We start from the raw sequence: 23104 nt of genomic DNA, 5'->3' as shown, positions 1-23104 counted from the left end.
TCTCTAACCCCTCTTGATTGTTCCCCAAAGTGCGTGATACTGTGGCAGATTAAATTTAACTGAGATCGAAGTGAGGTAAACTTGTTATCCATACTGATGAGCCAGACTCATGTGATCATCTGAGGCCAGTGACTTGGAAGATATCACAAACTGCTCATTAAAATGGCTTGTGTCGCGGTTTAGCCCAGCCAGCAGCTAAGCAACTGTGCCGCTGTTTGCTCACTCTTCCCCCTTGGTAAGATGAGGAGGAGAAAATCAAAAGAAAAGGGTAAAACTTGTGGGTTGGGATAAGGACAATTTAATAGGACAGCACACAAACAAACAAAAAAAAACCAAAACCAAGAAAAGATAATTACCACAATAATACGAATAAAAGAATAATACAAAACAAGTGGTACAATTGCTCACCATGCAGAACTCAGAACCTAGCCTGCTCCTGACTGGCGATGCTCCTCCCTTGGCTAGCTCCCCCAAGATACATTCTGAGCATGACATCATAAGGTATTGAATAGCTCTGTCGTGCTTTAGGCCGGCCGGCAACAAAACCCCATGCAGCCGCTTGCTCACCCTCCCTCACCTCCAGGGGATGAGGAAGAGAATTACAGGGGAAAAGGGAAGGAGACCCATGGGTTGAAACAAGAACAATTTAATAATAATAATCAAATATATATATGCATGATGATATATCATACAAACAAGCAAGGCCTGTCCCATCCCAGCTAAAAATCCCAAAACAGATCCGGAGCTCACGGCTGGTGTATCTGGCACAATCCATGTCCATGGGTTGAAGGTGTCAATCTCAGGGAAGTTGCTGGACACCAGTTGCTGAAGCTCGTTCTAGCTCCATCATTGCTGCGCTCGGCTCAGTTTCATTAAAGTCCATCCATCCTTAATTTAAGTGATTCTTACTAATATAATTGATATAGCATACAGCAACAGCAGTAATGATGACATACAGAAACAGGGTTATTTAGCAACTAACATCATACAATTGAATTCACTGGCTATTCCCTCCCAAAATCAAATCCCCTTGGCGTACACATTGGACTTCCCCATCCTTCTGCATCACCCACCAAGTGCACCCAGGTCCTTGGGCAAAAGCAATCCCATGAGTGGATTTGCTTTTGCCTGAGGCAGGACTAACCCAGACTGCCTTCCCTAACCTATTCTTCATGCGCTACGGGGACTTTATCCCCTTCTACAGTACGTGGGAGTTTTGATTGGGCAGGGCCAGCTCCATTGGCAGATCCTCTAGTGTTAACTAGCCAGGTGGCCTTTGCTAAATGAGTGTCCCATTGTTTTGAAGTTCCACCACTCATTACTTTCAGTGCTGTTTTTAGCAGCCCATTGTATTGTTCAATTTTCCTGGAGGCTGGTGCATGGTAGGGGATGCAATATACCAACTCAATGCCATGTTCCTTGGCCCAAGTGTCTATGAGGTTGTTGGGGAAATGAGTCCCATTGTCTGACCCGATTCTTTCTGGGGTGCCATGCCGTCATAGGACTTGCTTCTCAAGGCCCAGGATAGTGTTCTGGGCAGTGGCATGGGGCACAGGATATGTTTCCAGCCATCCAGTTGTTGCTTCCACCATTGTGAGCACATGGCACTTGCCTTGGCGAGTTTGTGGGAGTGTGATATAATCAATCTGCCAGGCCTCCCCATACTTATATTTTTACCATCGTCCTCCATACCAGAAAGGTTTTAAACCACTTGGTCTGCTTGATCGCAGCACATGTCTCACACTCAGGGGTAACCTGTGCAATAGTGTCCACAGTTCAGTCCACCCCTCGATCACGAGCCCATCTATCTGTATGTGGCATCTCTTCCTTGATGGCCTGAGGTATCATGGGCCCAATGAGCTAAAACTTTTTCACCCTTATGCTGCCAGTCCAGATCCACCTGAGCCACTTCAATCTTAGCAGCCTGACCCACCTGTTGGTTGTTTTGGTGTTCTTCAGTTGCTCGACTCTTAGGTATGTGAGCATCTACGTGACGTACCTTCACAACTACCTTCTCTACCCATGTCTTGCCACAATGGGGCAGCCCAGATGGGTTTCACCTCTGCATTGCCAGTTGCTCTGCTTCCACTGCTGTAGCCAACCCCACAGGGCATTTGCCACCATCCATGAGTCAGTATAGAGATAGAGCATTGGCCACTTTTCTCGCTCAGAAATATCTAAAGCCAGTTGAATGGCTTTCACCTCTGCAAACTGACTTGATTCACCTTCTCCTTCAGTAGCTTCTGCAACTTGTCACGTAGGACTCCACACAGCAGCTTTCCACCTTCGATGTTTTCCTACAATGCAACAGGACCCATCCATGAACAGGACATATCACTTTTCACTCTCTGATAGTTCATTATACGGTGGGGCCTCTTCAGCACGTCACCTCCTCCTCTGGTGACATTTCAAAATCTTTGCCTTCTGGCCAGTTTGTAATCGCTTCCAAAATTCCCAGGCGACTGGGGTTTCCTATTTGAGCCCTTTGTGTAATCAGTGCGACCCGCTTACTCCAGTGGCATCAGTTGCATGATGGGTAGAGGAGACCCTTCCTTTGAACATCCAGCACAGCACTGGCAATCGGGGTGCCAGGAGGAGCTGCGCTTCAGTACCAATTACTTCAGAAGCAGCTCAGACTCCTTCATATGCTGCCAGTATCTCTTTTTCAGTTGGTGTATAGCAGGCTTTGGATCCTCTGTATCCCTGACTCCAAAACCCAAAGGGTCGACCTTGAGTCTCCCCGGCTGCGGTGTAGAGTACGTTTTTTAACATCTTGTCCTGCCCAGATTGGCTCAAGGGCTACTGCATAGACAATCTCCTGTTTAATTTGCTCAAAGGCTTGTCATTGCTCAGGGCCCCATTTAAAATCTTCTTCTGGGTCACTTGATAGAGAGGGCTTACAATTAGGCTCCCCAGACTCCCAAGACCTTTGGTAGATGGTCGAGAGGGTTCCTGCCATAACATCCGCTAGCTCCTTCAGTACTCTGGGATGAGTCCCATCAGGCTCCATGGACTTACGAACATTCATCTGATACAACTGGTCCCTTACAATTTCAGTGTCCACAAATGGAAAGTCACTGTTCCTGCAGTCGTGGTCCTCCGACTCAGAGGACCGGGCAGCCCAAGGTCTATCAGTATTATTAAAGACTGAGGTAAAAAAAGCATTGAATGCCTCTGCTTTTTCTTCATCCCTATTAGTCAGGTGACCATCTTCAACAATTATCCGTCCAATGCTTTCTTCAGACCTCCTCTTGCTATTAATGTACTTAAAAAAAGCCTTTCTTCTTGTCTGACACAATACTGGCCAGTTTCAACTCTAAATGAGCTTTGGCCTTTCGTGTCTTCTCCCTGCATATACGAACCACAGCTCTGTAATCTTCCTGCAAGCGAGCCTGGCCTTGCTTCCAGAGATCATGCCATTTCTTTTTCCTCCTGAGTTCCAAGAGGAGTTTCCTGTTCAGCCTGGACTGTGGTGATCATGCACTGGTGGAGTTCGCAGTCCTGAGGGATATGGGACAGCCAAGGAGTAAAGTCAGGACCCTGAATTTTAGGAAAGGAAACTTCCAGCTGTTCAAGGAGTTAGTCGATAGAACCCCCTGGGAAACTGTCCTCAGGGACAAGGGAGCAGAACAGAGCTGTTGCTGTATGTCGCTGTTGAGACGGACACGACATACACAGGTTCAAGTAGTATTCATTTATTATATAATTAATTCCATCTCCCTCTTGCAGGTTCCAGCACACTTTTATACTAATTCTAACAGCGCACGCGACATAAGCAATTAGGTGATTGGTTAACTACAGCTGTTCACGCGCCTTAGCCTAATACATGATTGGTGATCACGCGCTTGTCGTGGGTTAGGTTGAACCGCCCCCCCCACACACAGCCGGTCACTCCCCCTCCCCCACCCCCAGGAATGAGGGAGAGAATTAAAGGATAAACGTGAAACCCGTGGGTTGAGATAAGAGTGATTTAATACAGATGATTTAATACAATGTAGGTGCTCACCACCCCTCGTATGCGAAGCCCGTCTCGTCCCGAAAACTGCAAATCCCGGACGAACGCGAGGCCCCGAAATAGAGAGGGGCAGAGAGGGAGAGATAGTACTCCGAGAGTGGGAGTACTGAGAGAGAGAGAGGAAAGAAAAAGAAGAAAAGCAATAGAGCAAAAAACACAGCAAGAGCGAAAGCGGCAAAAGCCAAAGCGCAAAAGCCAAAGCGCAAAAGCCCCTCTTCCCATCTGACCCTCGCTTTTATACTGGGCATGACGCTGCATGATATGGAATACTAATTGGCCAGTTTGGCCCTCAGTCTTAAGTTCCACACAAATCACAAGGGGAATCGTGTCCCCCTTGTCCCATCTATGCTCCCCCCTTATCCCGCCGTGCTTCTGCACTCCGGCACACTGAAAAGTCCTTGGCAGCTTGTTATCAGCGTTCTTCTCAGAGTGAGCCTCTGAGTAAAACCAAAACATGGAGCTTTTCTAGCTGTTAAAAAAAAAAAAACCCCTCTGTCCCAGCTAAAACTAGGACAGCGCTCTATATCATCCAAGCCAAATTCATTACATCAGACAATTAGTGCAAAAGCACAGTCCAGTTTCTTATCTTACAGTTCCTCCTTATCTTACGGTTCCCTGGCTCTCCCAGCACCTGCAAGTTGTTTTCCATTTCTTCTGTTCAGGGAGTTTTCAGATCTGCAGGGGTACACAGCAATCTCTCCAAGGTCAGTTTCTTCATCTTCTGTCCTGGGATTCACGGACCAGCCATAGTTTCCCACACAGAGCTGGCAGATCTTTAAGGATGCTTTCCATAGAGTGCAAGAGCTCTCTATCCCCATGTGTAAGAAATCAGGCAAGGAAGGCAAGAGACTGGCATGGCTGAGTCGAGACCTGCTGGCCAAACTAAAGGGCAAGAAGGAAAGGCACAGGCAGTGGAGGCAGGGACAGGTATCCTGGGAAGAGTATAGGGACGCTGCCCGGCTGTGCATAGGGATGGGTTCAGGAAGGCCAAGGCATGGCTGCAGCTGAACTTGGAAGGGACGCAAAGAATAATAAAAAGGGCTTCTATAGGCATGTCAGCCAGAAAAGGAAGGTCAAAGTAAGCGTACCCCTGCCGATGAACATGACTGGCAAACAGGTAACAACGGACGAGGAGAAGGCTGAGGTACGCAACAACTTTTTTGCCTCAGTCTTCACTGGCAATCTCTCTTCCCACACCTCTTGAGTGGATGGACCGCAAGGCAGGGACTGGGGGAGCAAAGTGCCTCCCACTGTAAGAGAAGATCAGGTTCGAGACCACCTGAGGAACCTGAACATACAAAAGTCTATGGGGTCCGACAAGATGCATCCCAGAGTCCTGAGGGAATTGGCTGACGTAGTTGCCAAGCCACTCTCCATGACATTTGAAAAGTCATGGCAGTCAGGTGAAGTCCCCGGTGACTGGAAAAAGGGAAACGTTGCACCCATTCTTAAAAAGGGTAGAAAGAAGGACCCTGGGAACTACCGACCTGTCAGCCTCACCTCTGTGCCTGGGAAGATCATGGAACAGATCCTCCTAGAAGCTGTGCTAAGGCACATGGAGGACAGGGAGGTGATTCGAGACAGCCAGCGTGGCTTCGCCAAGGGCAAGTCTTGCCTGACCAACCTAGTGGCCTTCTATGATGGAGCGACTACATCAGTGGACAAGGGAAGAGCTACAGATGTCATCTGTCTGGACTTCTGTAAGGCCTTTGACACAGTCCCCCACAACATCCTTCTCTCTAGATTGGAGAGATACGGATTTGATGGGTTGACTGTTTGGTGGATAAGGAATTGGCTGGATGGTCACATCCAGAGGGTAGTGGCCAACTCCAGCTCTGGAGTCCTCAGTATAAGACAGACATGGACCTGTTGGAGTGGGTCCAGAGGAGGGCCACTAAAATGATCCGAGGGCTGGAGCACCTCTCCTATGGGGAAAGCCTGAGAGAGTTGGGGTTGTTCAGTCTGGAGAAGAGAAGGCTCCGGGGAGACCTTATTGAGACCTTTCAATACTTAAAGGGGGGCCTATGAGAAAGATGGGGATGGACTTTTTAATAGGGCCTGTAGTGATAGGACAAGGAGTAATGGTTTTAAACTAAAAGAGAGTAGATTCAGACTAGATATAAGGAAGACATTTTTTACTATGAGAGTGGTGAAACACTGGAACAGGTTGTCCAGAGAGGTTGTAGATGCCCCATCCCTGGAAACATTCAAGGTCAGGCTGGACGGGGCTCTGAGCAAGCTGATCTAGTTGAAGATGTCTCTGCTTATTGCAGGGGGGTTGGAACTAGATGACCTTTAAAGGTCCCTTCCAACTCAAACTATTCTATGATTCTAAGAAGTCTAAATTATTCACGTGTCTAAGTCTCGCGTTCCCTCGCTGCACTCATAGGATGTACCTCAGTGAACAGGGAAAACGGACCGGAACCCTGAATGTTTTCCATTCCCTCAGTTCTTTTTAAGAGGTACCAAGATAAAGCACATTTAAATAATGTGATTCCTGCTTTTGTTTTCATTCCTTCCCTGGACATCTGTGCTATGCATCAAAGAACCAAGAGAAACACACCTTTAACTGTTTGCATGATGCATGCCTTGGAGTGCATGGGCAGAGAATATGCTCTTACTAATGCAGAAAACTGCAAAATATCTCAGGCAGCTGGAATATCATGTGGATCATGCCATTTCTGGGAAAAATGTGGTGGTAAGAGATTCTTCACAGTTGTAAGCAAAATTGTTTATATGACCAAAATGAAATCTTTATCCACGGTTATGCATTAGATGTAGGTCTGTCCTGGTATGGTATCTCCAGTCCCTCCCAGAAGCACCAGGCACTGCTAAGCTGGTTCAAACCATCAGCCCAGTGTTTGGTGTCCAAATATGGCAGGAAGCTCCAACCATGGAAAAGAAAATCCTGCAGGAGACTGTAACAAAATGCACTATCTACAGGAAAAGCATATTCCTAGTCTCTGTTAAGCAGGTTACCCTGTTTGATGGTCCTCTGGAAGTTTTGGGTGAAACCCTTGCCCTGCTCTTTTTTCACTGTATCCACCTGTTTTCAATTCCTTAACACAGTAGTTGTGGAAGTCCTTACCGCCTGCAGGAATAGCTAATCCTTTCCTGAAACTTGCCAAGCAGTCTCCCCAGTGGTATCTTGCGGCAAGGAATTGAATGTCTTGTTCTATACTATCTAGGAAAGCCACTTACTTTAGTTTGTACTTCACTTCTGATCCTTACTTTTTCATATTATGATTGTCATGGTTTAACCTCAGCCGGCAATGAAGCACCACGCAGCTGCTCACTCACACCCCGCCCAGTGGGATGGGGGAGAGAATCGGAGGAAAAGGTAAGAGAACTTGTGGGTTGAGACAAGAACAGCTTAATGATTGAAATAAAATAAAATAAAATAAAATAAAATAAAATAAAATAAAATAAAATAAAATAAAATAAAATACTACTGCTACTACTAAATTGTAATGAAAAGGAAAACAACGAAAAAGAGAGAGACAAAATCCAAGAAAAAACAAGTGATGCAACCGCTCACCGCCCACCAACTGATGCCCAGCCAGTCCCCGAGCAGCGATCTCCACCCCTAGCCAACTCCTCCTAGCTTATATACTGAGCATGAGGTCTTATGGTATGGAATATCCCTTTGGCCAGCTTGAGTCAGCTGTCCTGGCTGCTTCCCCTCCCAGCTTCTTGTGGAGACTTCTTTAAGGACACTTTCCATAGAACGCATTTTTTTTTTATCGCTTCCACTATATTTTAACAAGCAATTTCCTAGATTAGTGACAGTTGTTTAATTTTCTTCTACTCATTTTCATTTTAAACAAATAGAAATCTTTTTGTATTGTAGTCATTAGTTTCTTAGCAGGATGCAACAGTCTTTTTCATAAGCATTGCTGTTTGCTTATATTTTCTGTTATTGTCATAGAGATTTAAAACTGTACAAATAATACTGTTTTCAACTTATTAACATAATTTACTGTTGTGGGAGACGGAATTCCCCTGAGACCATGGGACACAAAATAGTTTCCCATGAGATCATGGAACACAAAAAATAGAAGTGCATGAGAACTGCAAGCAACAGATAACAAGAACAGATGTGCTGGACACGGAATTGAGAACAGCGACCTTGGGAAGAAGAACAGAAAGATGTTCTTACAGTAAATAAGGACTGGGACCAAATGCAGGAGGGGGGCTTGTCGCATGTATATAAGATTGCCAGCTTGGCTCAATAAACGATTTCGCCTGCGCTTTCACCTGAAGCACTCAGCGGGGTCCGTGCCTTACTCCTCCACATACTGTTATTGTTTAGAGAGTTTTTACAGAGTTGTTTAGGAGAAAAGTTTTCATTGAACTATACTGTCATCTCGTGGTGATCATCTTTCTGGTTCAAATTCACACACGAAAGTTTTCTTTTCAAACTGAAGAATCTGGATACTGTACAAATAAAGTTATGTTTCTTGTGGCTGCTTGGTAAGATATGTTCAGGGTGGTTTCTTCCCCACTAATTCCAAGGAGGTGCCTACCTCTGCAAATCAAGATGCAAATCAAGATGATATCCAGAAACAAAGGCGTCCAAACTGACCCTCATGAAAATTTCGCCCTTGAATTCCTCAGTTCTGCAGCCTTCCTGAGACATTGTTACCTAGATCAAAGTGTTCAATATCCAAGAGGACTTTTGATCTAAGAGATCACATTTAGAAATAAAGACTTCAGCTTGTCTGCATCTCTGAAGATAATTGGTGTCAAGCACTGGCTAGCTTCTAGCATATATCAAGCTTGAATCTTCACCATTCTTATCCCTTGTAGTCATCCTCACTTGCACAAAGGGCGTTCCATATGTGCACAAATAAGTGATGCCAATATGATGACATTAGACAGAAATTGCTTCGATATCAGTCTTGTGTTTGCCACACACAAGTCCTTTCAGCAGTGTTCAAGTTTCATAGAACCAATACAACTACTCTATTTTAGAGCAAATCCCCACATCAGAGACTGTATGGCTGTACTGCACTGTCGTGGTTTAGCCCGGCCGGCAACTAAAGGCCACACAGCCACATGCTCACCCTCCCCCACCCCCAGGGGATGGGGAAGAGAATTAAAGGGGAAAAGAGAAGGAGACCCGTGGGTTGAGATAAGAACAATTTAATAATAACAATAATATATGAGATGCACAGTATGATTGCTCACCACTTGGTGACCAAGGCCTATCCTGTCCTGGCTTGTTGCAGGAGCCCTTCTGTGGACGGCCCAGAGTCATGACCATACACCAATATGGTTAGAAAATCATGCTCCGTTTATTACAAACAACACACAGGTTATATAGCGGAATGTGGCGTGACAGGACTACATTCTACAATTGGCTTGCTTAGCGTAAACACACTCTCATGGGCTATAGTGATAGGGCAGCGCTAGCAGAACACAGGTAATAAGCTCATCCCTTCAGTCTCCTCATTGCGGTCATCGGAGAGGCATCCAGGAGGCGTGCATCTTGGCAGGCTATCAGTCTACATTTCCTTTTAAGGCCATTGAGATAACTTGAAGGACAAAAGTAATCTAGTTGGTAACCTTGTGCTCTGGGGCCCAAACAGGGATTGTCCATACCCGAGAGAATATTATGGCCAGTCTCGGAAAGGAATTCCTCCACACTGGCTAACGATCCTGAAACAGATAAGTCCCAATACCGCAATCCCAGACGAGCGAGAGGCCCAGAGAGAGAGAGAGAGAGAGAGAGAGTGCACTCTGAGAGTCCCAGAGTGAGAGCCCTGAAAGAGCAAAGGGCCTTCTTTCCAGTCAACCCTCATTTTTATACTGGGCATGACACTGCATGATATGGAATACTTCATTGGTCAATTTGGCCCTCCATTCTAAGTCTAAGTTCAAACCATAAGGGGAGCTGTGGACCCTTTGTCCCAGCTACGCTCCCTCCCAGCCTGCTGTGCTCCTGCACACTGGCAAGAACCCGGCAGCTGAAAAGTCCTTGAGGCCTCAGTGCCAACTATAAACATCAGTGTGCTGTCAGCGTTCTTCTCAGAGCAAGTCCCAGACTAAAATCAAAACACGGTGCTCTTCCAGCTGCTAAAAAGAAGAACTAACTCTGTCCCAGCCAAAACCAGGACATGCACCCTGGTGATGGTGCTACGTAGTATGACACCAAACCTATCCAAAACAAATGCCACTGAGGTTATTTGCTGCTCATACCCACCTTCCTCTGTAACGCCTAGCCAGCCCTGGTTTTGGTCTCCCTGTCCCTGAGCTGGACTTATCTGTAAGGCTGCTCTGCTTTAGTTGTGGGGAGGGACTGGAAGTGAGTGATTCTCCTCTTCCCCAGCAAAGTGCCAGGGCAGAGCAAGGAGGTCAGGAAAGTCTATGGGCCTTGGATGGGATCAGCTTGAGGCAGAGGGGCTTGTACCCCAGAGAGATGGAAGAAAAAAATGGGTGGGCATGTCCAGTGTTGAATTTTGCTTCAGTTTTTCAACCCCAACTGTTACTGATACTTAGAATTTTAGTAATTAGAATTTAATCAATAGTTTGTAATTAATATAGGTTGCAATTGATTTTAATAATATAAAGCTATAAGAAATATTTCAGTGAAAAGTATGCTCGTACAGTAACCAGATGCTGCTATGAAAGTCTTTGTATAATCCTGTACCAAGACCAAAGGGATAAGTTAGAATCATGTAGAAATTAGATAACAAGTACAAGTTGACCTACCCATTGATTTATGATACTTACATAGAACTAGAAGAATGCATGTAGCTATCAAGGTTTGGGTTAATGAGAATGAAGAAGGCCAGCCTTAACGAGTTATGGGTACTTGCCAAGAAACCATGAGGTAATTACCAGAAACCGTGAACTTAAGCAAAATGTAATTCCGGCAGGGGGAGATCGCGACCACCGACTCATAGACCACCTACCCATATTATACCCCAGACTCATTCCCAGATGATTCTAAATTTTATTGCGCAGAATCGGAAATAGGGGAAGAATATGCTAATGATTTTCAGGAAATAATTTGTTTATGCATGTGTAAGCTCTATATAAGAAGTTTAATTTTGGTGCAAGGCGCGCACGCTAGGAGGAGATATCCCCCGTGCACCCGGCGCCGCAATAAAGAAGTGTCTGCTTATCTACATCCCATTGGTGTTGATAAGTTTCTTATTCCGGATTTTCGGTAACACAACCAGATCAGACAGGATGCAGAACATGGTGTTAGGGGATACAGAAAGGCACCTGCCTCCACAGTATTCAATAAACCCTGATCTAGATGCTTAATAGGATCACAGTGTTTGCTGGCACGACAAAGAGTTTCTCCCATCGCTGGACCTGGATGGACCAAAAGTGCTGTGCAGAAGCCGCAATGGGACACAGGCTGCAGTGACAGACTGCTGTTTCCTACATCGAAAAGACAGTCCTGAAATCCAGATGTGTCACCTTCTAATTTGGACTACTTCCTAGGCATCGAAGCAGAAGGGTGAATTAGCCAGCGCTGCATTTTGGCTGGTGCCATTCAGCAGTTGCTAGTACACGAGTCTGTGGGTTTTGAGCAGGCTGGAGTTCACTATTGGCAGTGAACTCTGTCCTTGCCCGCGACCTGCACAGGGGCTAAGAGCTTCTGAGATTGTACTGGATTAGCCACAGCTCTGCCCATTCCCTGCCCTAGAAGTATCCAGTGCTCCTGAATACTAAAGACGATTGCACAATGATATTAAAAAAAAAAAATCTTTCTTTCCTAACAAGTTTGAAGACATGTAAATGAACAAGATTATTTTTACCTCACAAAAGAACAAGAATAATTCCTCTGGCAGCATATCCTTGCAGGCAGCCAAACCAACATACTTCCTTTGGAGGCTGTTGCCATTGGCATCTGCCCAATGTCTTCACAACATCTTCCAGATTTCTGAGATCTAACGAGAAAAAAGAGGAAAGGAGGCACTAGTTAAAAGACACACAGCAAGGTTGCTGGGAGAAATATGACCCAGTCCAGTCTGTAGGATGTATTCATACTTTGAATTAATTGGGATTTTTTTTTTCTGTATGGCATTTCATCCACAGGACACTGAGTTTTCTCTTTTGATTTTTGGCAAGGAAGACAGAATTGCTATAAAAATATTTTCATTAAGTCAGTCAGGGCAAAATTCATTTTACCTAACTTCAGCCATCTATGTGCCTAGCTGTGCTGGGTTTACGGGAGGGGCTGCAGAAATGAGCAGGGAAATGAGGAGGGGATCCATTGGAGCAGGGGAAAAGAGTGTAAGGAGTCCTCCTCCTTTGAGAAAGGAGGGGCAGAAACAACGTGTGATGAACTGACCTGCAACGCCGCTGGGGGAGGAGGTAGAGCCAGGAAGAAGGGAGGGGTGGAGGGAAGGTGTTTTTGAGATCTGGCTTCGTTTCTTGTTATCCTCTCTGAATGAGCCATTAACGAATTAAATTGATTTGTCCCCAAACTGAGTCCGTTTTGCCCGGGGCCATGGTTGGTGGGTGATCCCTCCCTGTTCTTATCTCGACCCTCAGGCCTTTCATTACATTTTTCTCCTCTCCACCTCACTGAGGGAGAGGAGTGAGTGAGTGACCTCGTGGTGGCTGAGCTGCCGGCTGGGCTAAACCACGACACTAGCCTAAGGGGGCTGTCTAGGCTCCTGTTAGAATTAATGGAAGGAGAAGGGTTCCTCCCAAGGATGATTTATCCAGTCTATTTTAGACGTCTTATTTAAGATGGGAAGATTTATTTACCCTTTGGAACCATTTCTCTCTCTCCTTTAAGTACAGTGGGATCACGGATGGACTAAATGCCTGGATTTTCAGGTGAGGTAAAATGAATGTGAGCAAAGACCTCTGCCTTAGGTGTTATTCCAGGGATAGAAATTGCCAATCAAAATGAAAGAGCTGAGCGAACAGCCTGGGCCACACATTTGTGCATCTAGAAACAATGCAGCTAAAATCAAAATGGCTTTTTGCCCCATCCCTCAACCTTAGCAGAAGTCAAAAGCCTCCCAGCACATAAATCAGCGCCAAAGGAATTCAGTGAGAGGCCACACTCAGGAAACAAGTGAGGATAAATTAATATTGAGACGACCGTACAAGGCTGGTTTGTCCAGGAGTGAAAATGCAGCAGCCGGACATGGCTTAATTGCTTTGGGGGTTGTGCCATGGGATGATGCCTTTTTCTGGACAACGAGCTCCATGTTACAGGGGTTCAACTGTCCACGCGTTCGTCATGGAAGAGTTCCTCACAGTTTCCTGGCTTGCGGCAGGCCCAGACAGCTGCATTTTGGAATAACTGCATTTTTAGTCAGCTTCAGTAAACCAGAAGCAGAAGGAATGAGATCTAGCCTGCCAGATAAATACATACTTTTATCAAGAGCTGTTAGATAAGGTTATATAATTCTACAATCAAGGTTAAATAAATTTATCATCAATTTCTGACTTTGAGACAAGTAAGCATTGAACTGGTGATAAGATAAACACAAATTTCTTCAAATTCTCTCTGTACATGTTATTTCCCCAAAATTAACTCTTCTGAGATAAAATTGTCTATAGTGTGAGTCTACTGAAGATGCGTGGTAGGCTGGCATGTGAGAATTTAAAGGGTGCATCAGAATAAAAAACGATTTTGCATTAATGATGTCCATTGTGATGCTTTAGACTGCAGGCAGACTGTCACATGGCGTGTAGGGGGGAAGCTGGGGGGGACACGGACAAGCAGAGCATGCAGTAGGGGCTGCCTATATTCTAAAGCAGTTCACTTTGAGAGTATGTATTACAGCCAAGAACATCCTGTCCCTGAATTTCAGTCATGAAAATAGTTTTCACTGAACGTGGAAATAGGACCAGGACTTGACTCTACAGCCTGAAGTGGAGCTGTAGGTACCTGTGAATGGCAGTATGGGCGCTATCGCAGAGAAGATGCATTAGAGTTAAAAATTATATGCCAGTAAGGCAACTTAGGTGTGTTAAATAGTTTCTTGATCAGGTAGAGACATATTTACACATAGATACCCCTTAGACCAGTCACACCATGGCCTAGGACACATTGCGACGCCCTAATAAGCACCAGTTTTGGGGTGGTGTCACCGGGGACAACCGGGCTTTTAGGGCCCGGGCCCCCGAGGGTCTCACCCGGAACACCAGGGCTTTCGGGGACCCCGGCCTATCCCAGCAGGCCGGGCCTGGCGGGAAGGGGCCACCACACGGAGGGGACTCCTGAACACAACCCGGGGCAAGGCCAAGCTAAGGAGAGCACTCACTCTCTGCCGCACCGAGCCTCCCCAGCCGGGCGACCGGACCGGACCCGACCCCTCCGCCGCGCCTAACCGGACACTCCCGGCACGCACCCGGAAGCGCTTGCCGAGCTATAGCGGAAGCGGGGCGGATCCTGGCCTCTTTGGTGCTGGCGCCCAGAGAAGATGGTGAGTGCTGGGGCCTGGGCGTAGGGTATTTGTCACCATCTGCCGTCGCGCTGGGCCCTGCGGGGTTACGGGCCTCGTCTAGGGTGTGGGGCAGCTCTGCGCCCTGCTGTGGCCGGGCTCGGCGGCGGGACGGCACTGCGGGGAGGCCGCTGCGAGGCCGGGGCCCGAGCCTGAGGGTCTGGCAGTGGGTGCTGCTCCTGGCCCGGGTAGGGGCGCGGGGCGTCTCGTCCTGGGCGAGGAGGCCGCGATGGGGTGCGGGGCCGTGCTGCCGCTGGGTCTCCTTCGGGGTCTCCTCTGTGCTTGCTGCGGGCCTGGCCGGGCCGGCACTCTCCCCGGGGACGAGGCAGCCTTTCAGATAACGTAGCAAGAGGGAGTTTGGTCGCCAAAGCCTCTTGTGGTGAGCGTGCGGCTGATCTGCGTGAAATAAATACCTTTCCTCAGGAAAAAGCAGTTTACTGTTTATCACTGATGAATTTGGGGGAGATGAGAAGGGAGTTGGAGATAACCACTCGGTGGCTTCGTTTTATTTCAGCACTGGGCAGGGGGGTAGGAATGGCAAAGAGAGGTGTAAGGAACTGATTTCTAAAAACCGAGGATACCTATAGGTGAAACTGAGTTGGTGTTTTCGGAGTTCAGTGTGCTTCTGACATGTTTATTGGACTTTGTGAATTTGTGCGTGTTTTTTAGAGGGGCTTATTATGCTTTGAGTTATGTGACTTGTGAGCGCTCATGATATTTACAACGTGCAATATCTCGAAATGTTTTCCAGACGAAAGGTACGTCGTCATTTGGTAAGCGGCGAAATAAGACACACACCTTGTGTTGTCGATGCGGGTCCAAGGCATACCATCTGCAGAAATCTACCTGTGGGAAATGTGGTTACCCTGCTAAGCGTAAGAGAAAGTGTAAGTAACAGGCTTGAGTTTAAAAGCTTGTGTTTCTTTGTTGTCTTCAGTAGTCTGGCTCTGGCTTTTTTCCAACCAAGGAAGAATACTGTGTCATCTTGCAGTGTTTGGAGCTTTTTTTGAAATTAACACTTGATTTAACTATATTTCAGCTAACGTGTGGTATTACTGCATAGAAATTGACTTAATTTGTAATTTTTTTTTTTGCTTTTGCTTCTGTCAGATCGAATAGTTGTGCTATTCACATGTACTGTGCAACTAATTATTTGGTGCAGATGAGTAACAGTAACTTCTGTGTTCTAGATAACTGGAGTGCAAAGGCTAAAAGACGCAACACCACTGGTACTGGTCGCATGAGGCACCTGAAGAGGGTCTACCGTCGATTCAGGTATGACGTTATATTGCAAACTAGTATGATGTGAAATCTTGCATGGATTTCACTGAATTATAAAATTTGTCATTCAAAGCTAACACTCTTATTTAGTACACTTAATATGGTATGGTCTTTATTTTTAAATATATTGTGGAAATAAATGATGCCTTATATCTTCAAAGGAATGTGCTGCCAATTATAAAAAGCTCACTCATTGTTAATACATAGGATGTATAGCAAGCTCTGATGTTTCTGTTAAGTGTAGGTAGTACAGAACACAGAGGGTATTGTAATAAAATGCCCACATTTGAAAAGGTATGCTTTGTGTAGCATTGGCTCTATTTGTGAGTCAGCGAAATTGCTGGTTGCACTGAAGTGTGGGTTTTTGTAAGAGACAATTCTTGAAATGCATTCCAATCCCTTCTTGCTCACAAAAAAAGTTCTGGATTTAAATACTTCAGTAGTTGCTCTCTAATTTGGAGTTCAGTTAGCAGTAAGTAACTGTAATATCAGATTCTGAGTTACAGGTTTCTAAAATGTGTTATAAAGCTTTGAGTTGTACTTACGAGGTACTGTACACTTAAACTCATCAAGAATTTCTTTTGTATGACCTCCATGTTCTAAAACGGAGCTCTAACTTCTGGCCTAATACACCAGAAAGCCGGATGAAAAACACCAAGCAATTCAAGAGTCTTTCCCAAGTGTTGCTGAAGTAGAAATGTCGCATCCAAAAGCAAGCTTGGGGCTGACTCTTCTTTTTTCATGCCTGCCTTAATCTCTGATTGGAGGCATAGAGGATTTCTGCAAGAAATTGACCTGCGCTTCAGTACCAACATGTGAAATCTTTTGCTGAGTTGCTTAGTAGGAACATAAAGTAAGGAGTGCCTTCAGCGGGTGTGCTATCTGATTCAGTCTTGCAGTGTTTACTCAGTTACTGAAATCTTCCTTTTTGAAGAAGTCAAATTTGCTTCAGTAGAAGAGAGAGAAAACCATACTGCTTATTCCAGCTTGTCAATGATGTTTCTTATTAAAAACGTCTGAACTCCATAGTGATTTCAGTGCATTACTGAGAGAAGCTGAAAAAAGCTGGTGAACTTGATCTAAAACGTTACTCGTTAGAAAATAACCTGGAGCAGAAACCACCCTTTCAAAAAGCGGTAACCCATATTTCTACTTGTAGGAATGGATTTCGTGAGGGAACCATGCCGAAGCCCAAGAGAGCAGCTGTTGCAGCCTCCAGTTCATCGTAGAGACTTGTGTATTTGTTAAAATAAATGGTCTTATCCAGAAAATGTCACCTCTTATACATGTTTTACTTCAGTGAAATATGGGATTCCTGAAAATACATCATTATCATCATCATCATACCAAATGTCCCTGTCCCAAGTCTCAGGGTCCGTATAGTGTACTGATTTACGGATATGCCTGACCGAAACAGAGGATTGATTTTCCAGCAACTTTCTCTCTCTGCGCTGTGCTACAGCGAGCAGAGTTTTAAGGTGGTCCGCTTCTGATTTAAGATGATCATTTTTAGTTACAAGTTTATCATTTTCAATCAAAAGTTTATCAACCTGGTTTCCCAGTTTTTCTTTTGCTTCTCTCTCAAAGGCTAGTGATGATTTCAATGTCTCATTTTCTGATTTTAAAGCAGTATACTCTACATCTGCGATTGGTTCGGAGGAGACAGAGAGATCTTTAGCCTCTTTCTGTGCACAAGACAAACAGGCTCCAAGCACTGCACAAATAACTCCTTTACCTTTACCTATTTTAAATTGCTGATCAGTCTGACATTTCTCAATGCGTTCCACCACTTTCTCTTCATCCCTCCAATACTTTTGAGCCCACTCCTTCCCAGCTTGGGAAGGGGCACATTTATGTTTTTGCAGCAGTTCATCCATGGCCATCCTGCCGGCTACGCCAATTTTACTGTCACGTTATGACACAAGGTCAGGTCAATAGAGGTCAGGGAGCAATTTGACCAGTCTACCGGCTTCCCAAGAAAGACGAGACCCTTGTACCCGACCCGCCTGCCCCCCATGGGCAGCCCGCTAAGTCAGAGGGTGTTTGCCTAACCTGTTCAGGGGCCTCACAGGCAGCGCAATGGGCCAAATCCCTTATATTCTCTGTATCAATTATGGAGTTTCCGGAAAATTATACTTTAATAAAATTATATATATATATATATATATAACATATGCTCGTGACAGGATACAGATTCGAAGATAGCCAGTGATGGGGACTGACTGCAAAACCAGATTTGATTTGGAATAATATAAAACTTGAACTGATCAGTGATAATACTCAATAGCTAGCAAGGTGTTAGTAAGTAAATGTGCATAGCACAGAGCTCTTACCCAATAGGCGTCCCTATGGGGGGGGAGAAGAGAGGTCCAGCCCGTTGACTGATCCCAGATGTTTCAATGGAGGTCTTCTCCCTGACATCCCCCTTCTCTTTCGCCATTTTATACTATTTCTTTACTTTTAGGTGGAGCTTGAGTGACTTTAGTCACATATACTTTTGCGCAGCCCGGAGGGGGTAGCTTTTGAGGTGGAGGTGTATTTTGATATTCTATTGACGTTATAATGAGCGAAGTTCAGCTTCAGGACACGATTCTACCGTCACTGCTGAGGCAGTAGTTGTGATCCATCTTCCTTGATAGTAAATATGTGGTTATCTTCGCCGGACATTCTTTATCCATGATAACAGGGATGAGCCGCAGTAACTCCGTACCGCTCTGTTCCCCACGTCATGGATATTGCGCATTCCGTCTGACTAGATGCAGGCCTTGTCCATTCCAAGCGGGTTCTGTTCCTGGGAGCAGCAACTGTGTCTTATCTCAAGGCTGCTCTAATATTGCAGCTCATGTTAAGATGTAAGCTGAACTTTGGGGGACAATATTCTCTGTAAATATATTTACACACACAAATTCTTGATGGTATGCTCTGAAGCAATTAATTAAAAGTAATCCTTTAATTGACTTTTCATTTGATAGCACCTTCACATTGAAAAGGACCATTATCTCTGTGCTGAACTTAAAAAGAGGCTTGTATGTGTTACTCAAAAGAACTCACCTGTTGCAGCCCAAGTGTTAACAGTAAGGAATGTGTATCAGCGAATATAAAAAGAACACTGTCCTTGAGATAAGAAGGTAGGTTGAAGCTGTGAAAAACACACTGTCCCTGGGAAAAACAAGAAGGATGAAACTATGAAAAACAAGATTCTGAGCAAAACATACTAACTGCAAAAATATTAAAATATTGTAACAAACGTAGAAATCTCTATCCAATCACAGTGTGTATCATACTCGTGCTTGTCGCGTGAACAGTAGTACTAGACCAATTAACTTGCTAAGTACAGCGCATGAAGGCATGTACAGAACCGAGCTATGCTATAAAAAGAGCAGTGTCACAGAATAAAGCTGAAGCCTTTTTACTCATCATATTGATGCGTCTTGCTTCCCCGTCTTCGGCCGCAACATCTGGTGACCCCGACGTGATCAAGAGGGTTTTCAACGACCACAACGCGGACGAGAGAGAGGACGGCCATCCCGGCGCCCGAGAGAGGCGGATAGCCCGAGAGAGGCGGATAGCCCGAGAGGCGGATCGTCCGAGAGAGGCGGAATCGTAGCGCTACGGACTGACCGGTGAGTCAGGCAGACCGAGGTCTGGTTCGGGATGGGAATGCTGCAATGCAGCCTGGGAACGAGATGATGGAACGGGACGTTGCATTGTCGTTGTTGAAAAGCTTCTTAGAGGAGCGTGGACTAAAACTTGGAAAAAGATATTGGCCCCTGATTGCAGGGGGGTATGCAAAAGAAGTAAGCGACTGAAAAACAAAAAAAAAAACCAAAAAAAAAAGCAAAAAAAAAAACACAAAAAAACACAAATAAGCAACAACTGCCTCAACAGGAGGAGGTAAGCGACTGGGACGAAGTGCTAGAGAAACCAGCACTACTAACAGTTCTAACTTGATAAAACTCCCGGTACTCCTGGTTTAGGTATCAGCCCATGTACCGGAGGCAAGCTCTTCAAATATATACCTGACAAGGACTTGGGACACTATAGACGTTAAACTTTGGCGTGCAGCCACCTGTGGGGATGCTGCCGGCCTGGAAAAGTCATCATCGAATCTTTTGATCCAGGGCCCCGAACAAAAGACAGACTTATTGCTTTCCCCCTCTTCCAACGAAGTCGGTACACCGGCACCCCCGCGCCGCGCCGCCCACCGCGCCCGGCGGCGCCCCGGGAACGCCGCTGCTGCTGCCGGCCGGGGCCGCGGGCGGCGTTGGCCTCGGCGCTGCCGCTCGTGTGCGGGAACGAACCGCGGCTGGAAAGGACGGAGACGCGCGGCGGGCCCCGCTGCGCCGGTTCGTTCGCGGCTGATGGTCCCCTCGGCGGGAGGGGGCGGCGGCGGTTACGGAGCGCGAGCGGCCGGAGCTGCGGCAACAGCAACAACAGCAACAACAACAAGGGGGGGGGGCGGCACAGGGCTGCTGGGTCGTCATCGCCACCCCGCCCGGCTGAGGCGAGGGAGGGCTGACCCCCCCCGCCCGGCCGCTGCCTGTGGCCCAGGTTGTACCAAGAGAGAGCACATGGTAACTTGGATCGTCTCGATCGGCATCGCAGGAAATAACTAATCCTCTTTTGTTCCAGCAATTTCAACAGTTAATATCAGTGTTGCAAAACCGTAAACATGCACATTCCATTGTACATCTGCGAGCGCACACCACGCTTCCAGGGCCTACAGCAGAAGGGAACAGGCGAGCTGAGCCTCTCACGAGTGCAGCTCTGGTACCAAACTCGTTAATACAGGCAAAATCTTGCAGGACTTCTGCCATCAGGATGCTGACGCTATTAAGTGACAATTTGGTTTAACACAACAATAAGCCCGCTCAATCGTACAATTGTGTACTAGCTGTTAAAATATGATCATGCCACCAATGAATGGTGTTAATCTTCGTGGTTTACGCTCGCAGGAACTTTGGCATACACTTCTTATCAGCCATATGTATTTTTGTCATCATAAAGTATTGAGCATGTTGCTGGTATCTTTTACAATCCTACTGGGCAACCGATCATAGAACACGCACATGGTACTTTGGAGAATATGCTTTTGAAACAAGAAAGAGGAATGATGGGGAAATCTCCCAATGAAACAATAGCTAAAGTGTTATAGGTGTTAAATCTCTTAAATCAAGAGCTAAATATTTTAAGATGAATAAATGTCACTCATGTCAAAATTAGGCACAGGCAGGGTTACAGCAAGTGGCTTTCCAACAACTGACTGAATTGGCTACGAGAGCATTAAGACGTGTCCCTGATTTTTGGGACAGGGGAGGCTTCCTTTGCTTCCATTCGGCAGGGAGCACAGGAACCTTATGAGCATTTCTTTGATCAGCTACAAATGGCAGTTCAGAGATAAACAGAAAATCCGACTACTGCAGATGTGTTGGTATTCCAGCTAGCCATTAAAAATGCTAACACAGACTGTCAATAAGCTCTTGATCTTATCAGGAATCGGGCAAAAACGATTGCAGATTTAGTAAAGGCGTGTCACAATGTGGGCTTGAAACACTATAAAGCAAAATTTTGGGAACCAGCTAAAATTATTGCAGCTTCAATATTTGCACCAGGAGTTGAAGTAGCACAGGTGTTAACTACACTGAATAAGTTGGGTTGTTAGCTTGCAAAACAAATTAATGCTACAGCTTTTGCTTTATCAATGTTCTTAATTGACAGGATAGTTAAAATCTTTAATAAAGCAGACATTATATTGCTAGTAGTTCTTTTATGCATAGCAATAATCACCCCCTGCCTATTGTCACGCTCCCAGCAGACGGTACAGAGTACGGTTCATCAAGTAATGGGCACAGAAAAACAAAAAAGGGGGGAGTTGTTGTGGCATCATACACACAGCTACAGTTGAGGTTTGACCTTGATGATTTAAGCCTGTGCTCTTTTCTGAAGTTGGGAAACACCGATAAAGAGGATGAGAAAGAAAAGGGAGTGTGAACAGCTGGTGCAGGGAGTGTGAGAAGTTGACATGAGGAGTTTGGGAAGTTGATATAGAGTGTGTGAGAAAATGATGTTTAGTTTAGCAAGTAAAAAATAGCTCCTTTTTAGGCATAGCCAATAGTAAAATTAAAATAGGTGCGTGCACTATTGTTTGTAATCAATCACAGTTGGGTGAGAGCCGCATGGACACATCGTGGCGAGAGTAATAATCTATAAAAGCTGCCTGTATAACAACAATAAAGGTCACTCTGCTATCACAAAAGAATTTTGGACACAGACAGTCACAGCTGCACAGCCTCCTTTAACAGTAATCATTAATGGGAAGGCTTTTCTGGCCTAGTTGACACAGGGGCTGATGTATCTATAGTGAAAAATCCTGACTGGCCGCCCTCTCGGCCTCTGATACAGCCCTGGCAGCTGTGGTCGGAGTAGGTGGAACACAGATCCCACAGCAGAGTGCACAGACCTTGTTAGTAGTAGGCCCAGGTAACAAACAAGCTGTTTTGAGACCATATGTTTTTGATGTCCCACGTACATTATGAGGTCGGGATTTGTTGAATCACTGGAATGTGAGGCTAACCTCAAATTTTTAGCACGTCACTGATGTCCAGCCCTGACTCAAGCTGGCAAGCCGGTCTGGGTCAATCAGTGGCCACTAAAAGGTGAGCGACTGAACTGAACTCAAAAATTAGTCAATGAACAGCTCAAATTAGGACATATAATTCCCTCCAATATTTGTTATCCCAAAGAAATCAGGAAAATGGAGATTTATGTTAAAAGATTTAAGAGCTATTAATACAATCATTTCACCAATGGGTGCATTACAACCGGGTGTACCAAATCCTACTATGATTCCAGAATGTTAGCATTTGATGGCGATTGATTTAAAAGATTGGGTTATTTCACCTTTTTACTTTTTTATTTATTTACACCCTAACGATTGTCCTAGATTTGCCTTTTCAGTTCCAGTGCTTAACAATGAACGACCCACGCAACAATATCATTGGATTGTACTGCTTCAAGGAATGATGAATAGTCCTACAGTTTGTCAATTGGTAGTAGATGATGCTCTCTGTCAGGTCAGACAGTAAATCAAGCTTAGCAAATTGTACGTGCCTGCCCTGACCGTCAACGTATTGTGCCTTCAAATACTCCAGCAGGAGTAAATCCAACAGGTTTATGTGCCAATGAATTATGGCAATCTGATATTACTTATATTCCATCGTTTAATCGATCTAAATATGTGCATGTAACTGTTGATATGTTTTCTGCCCTTGTTGTTGCTACTGCTCACACTGAAGAAAACCATGGGAGTACCAAAGAAAATTGGGACAAACAGTGATCCAGTATGGTGCCTTTTTACAGGATTGGAGAGTGACTCACACTA

At 45.5% G+C, this 23104-nt stretch overlaps 1 protein-coding gene and 1 non-coding gene across 3 annotated transcripts; both read left to right on the top strand.

Moving 5' to 3' along the window:
- Nucleotides 1–14366: 14366 nt before the first annotated feature.
- On the top strand, nucleotides 14367–16996 carry RPL37 (ribosomal protein L37). 2 transcript variants are annotated; one of them, XM_086630206.1, is made up of 4 exons: nucleotides 14367–14424; nucleotides 15194–15329; nucleotides 15633–15717; nucleotides 16883–16996. In XM_086630206.1, the coding sequence occupies exons 1-4, from the start codon at nucleotides 14422–14424 to the stop codon at nucleotides 16950–16952; spliced, it is 294 nt and encodes a 97-aa protein (XP_086486332.1). In that variant the 5' UTR covers nucleotides 14367–14421; the 3' UTR covers nucleotides 16953–16996. The 2 variants fall into 2 exon arrangements, with proteins under 2 accessions (XP_086486332.1, XP_086486333.1); XM_086630207.1 differs by having other exon boundaries at nucleotides 14422–14442.
- Nucleotides 16708–16780, top strand: LOC147526214 (small nucleolar RNA SNORD72). Its single transcript, XR_015222966.1, has one exon. It is a non-coding gene; the product is annotated as a small nucleolar RNA SNORD72 (small nucleolar RNA).
- Nucleotides 16997–23104: the final 6108 nt, after the last annotated feature.

The sequence above is a fragment of the Tauraco erythrolophus genome, chromosome W (assembly GCF_009769465.1).
Source record: "Tauraco erythrolophus isolate bTauEry1 chromosome W, bTauEry1.pri, whole genome shotgun sequence".
Lineage (NCBI taxonomy): Eukaryota > Metazoa > Chordata > Aves > Musophagiformes > Musophagidae > Tauraco > Tauraco erythrolophus.
The sequence above is the reverse complement of the archived record's forward strand: the minus strand, read 5'-3'. Positions and strand labels throughout refer to the sequence as shown.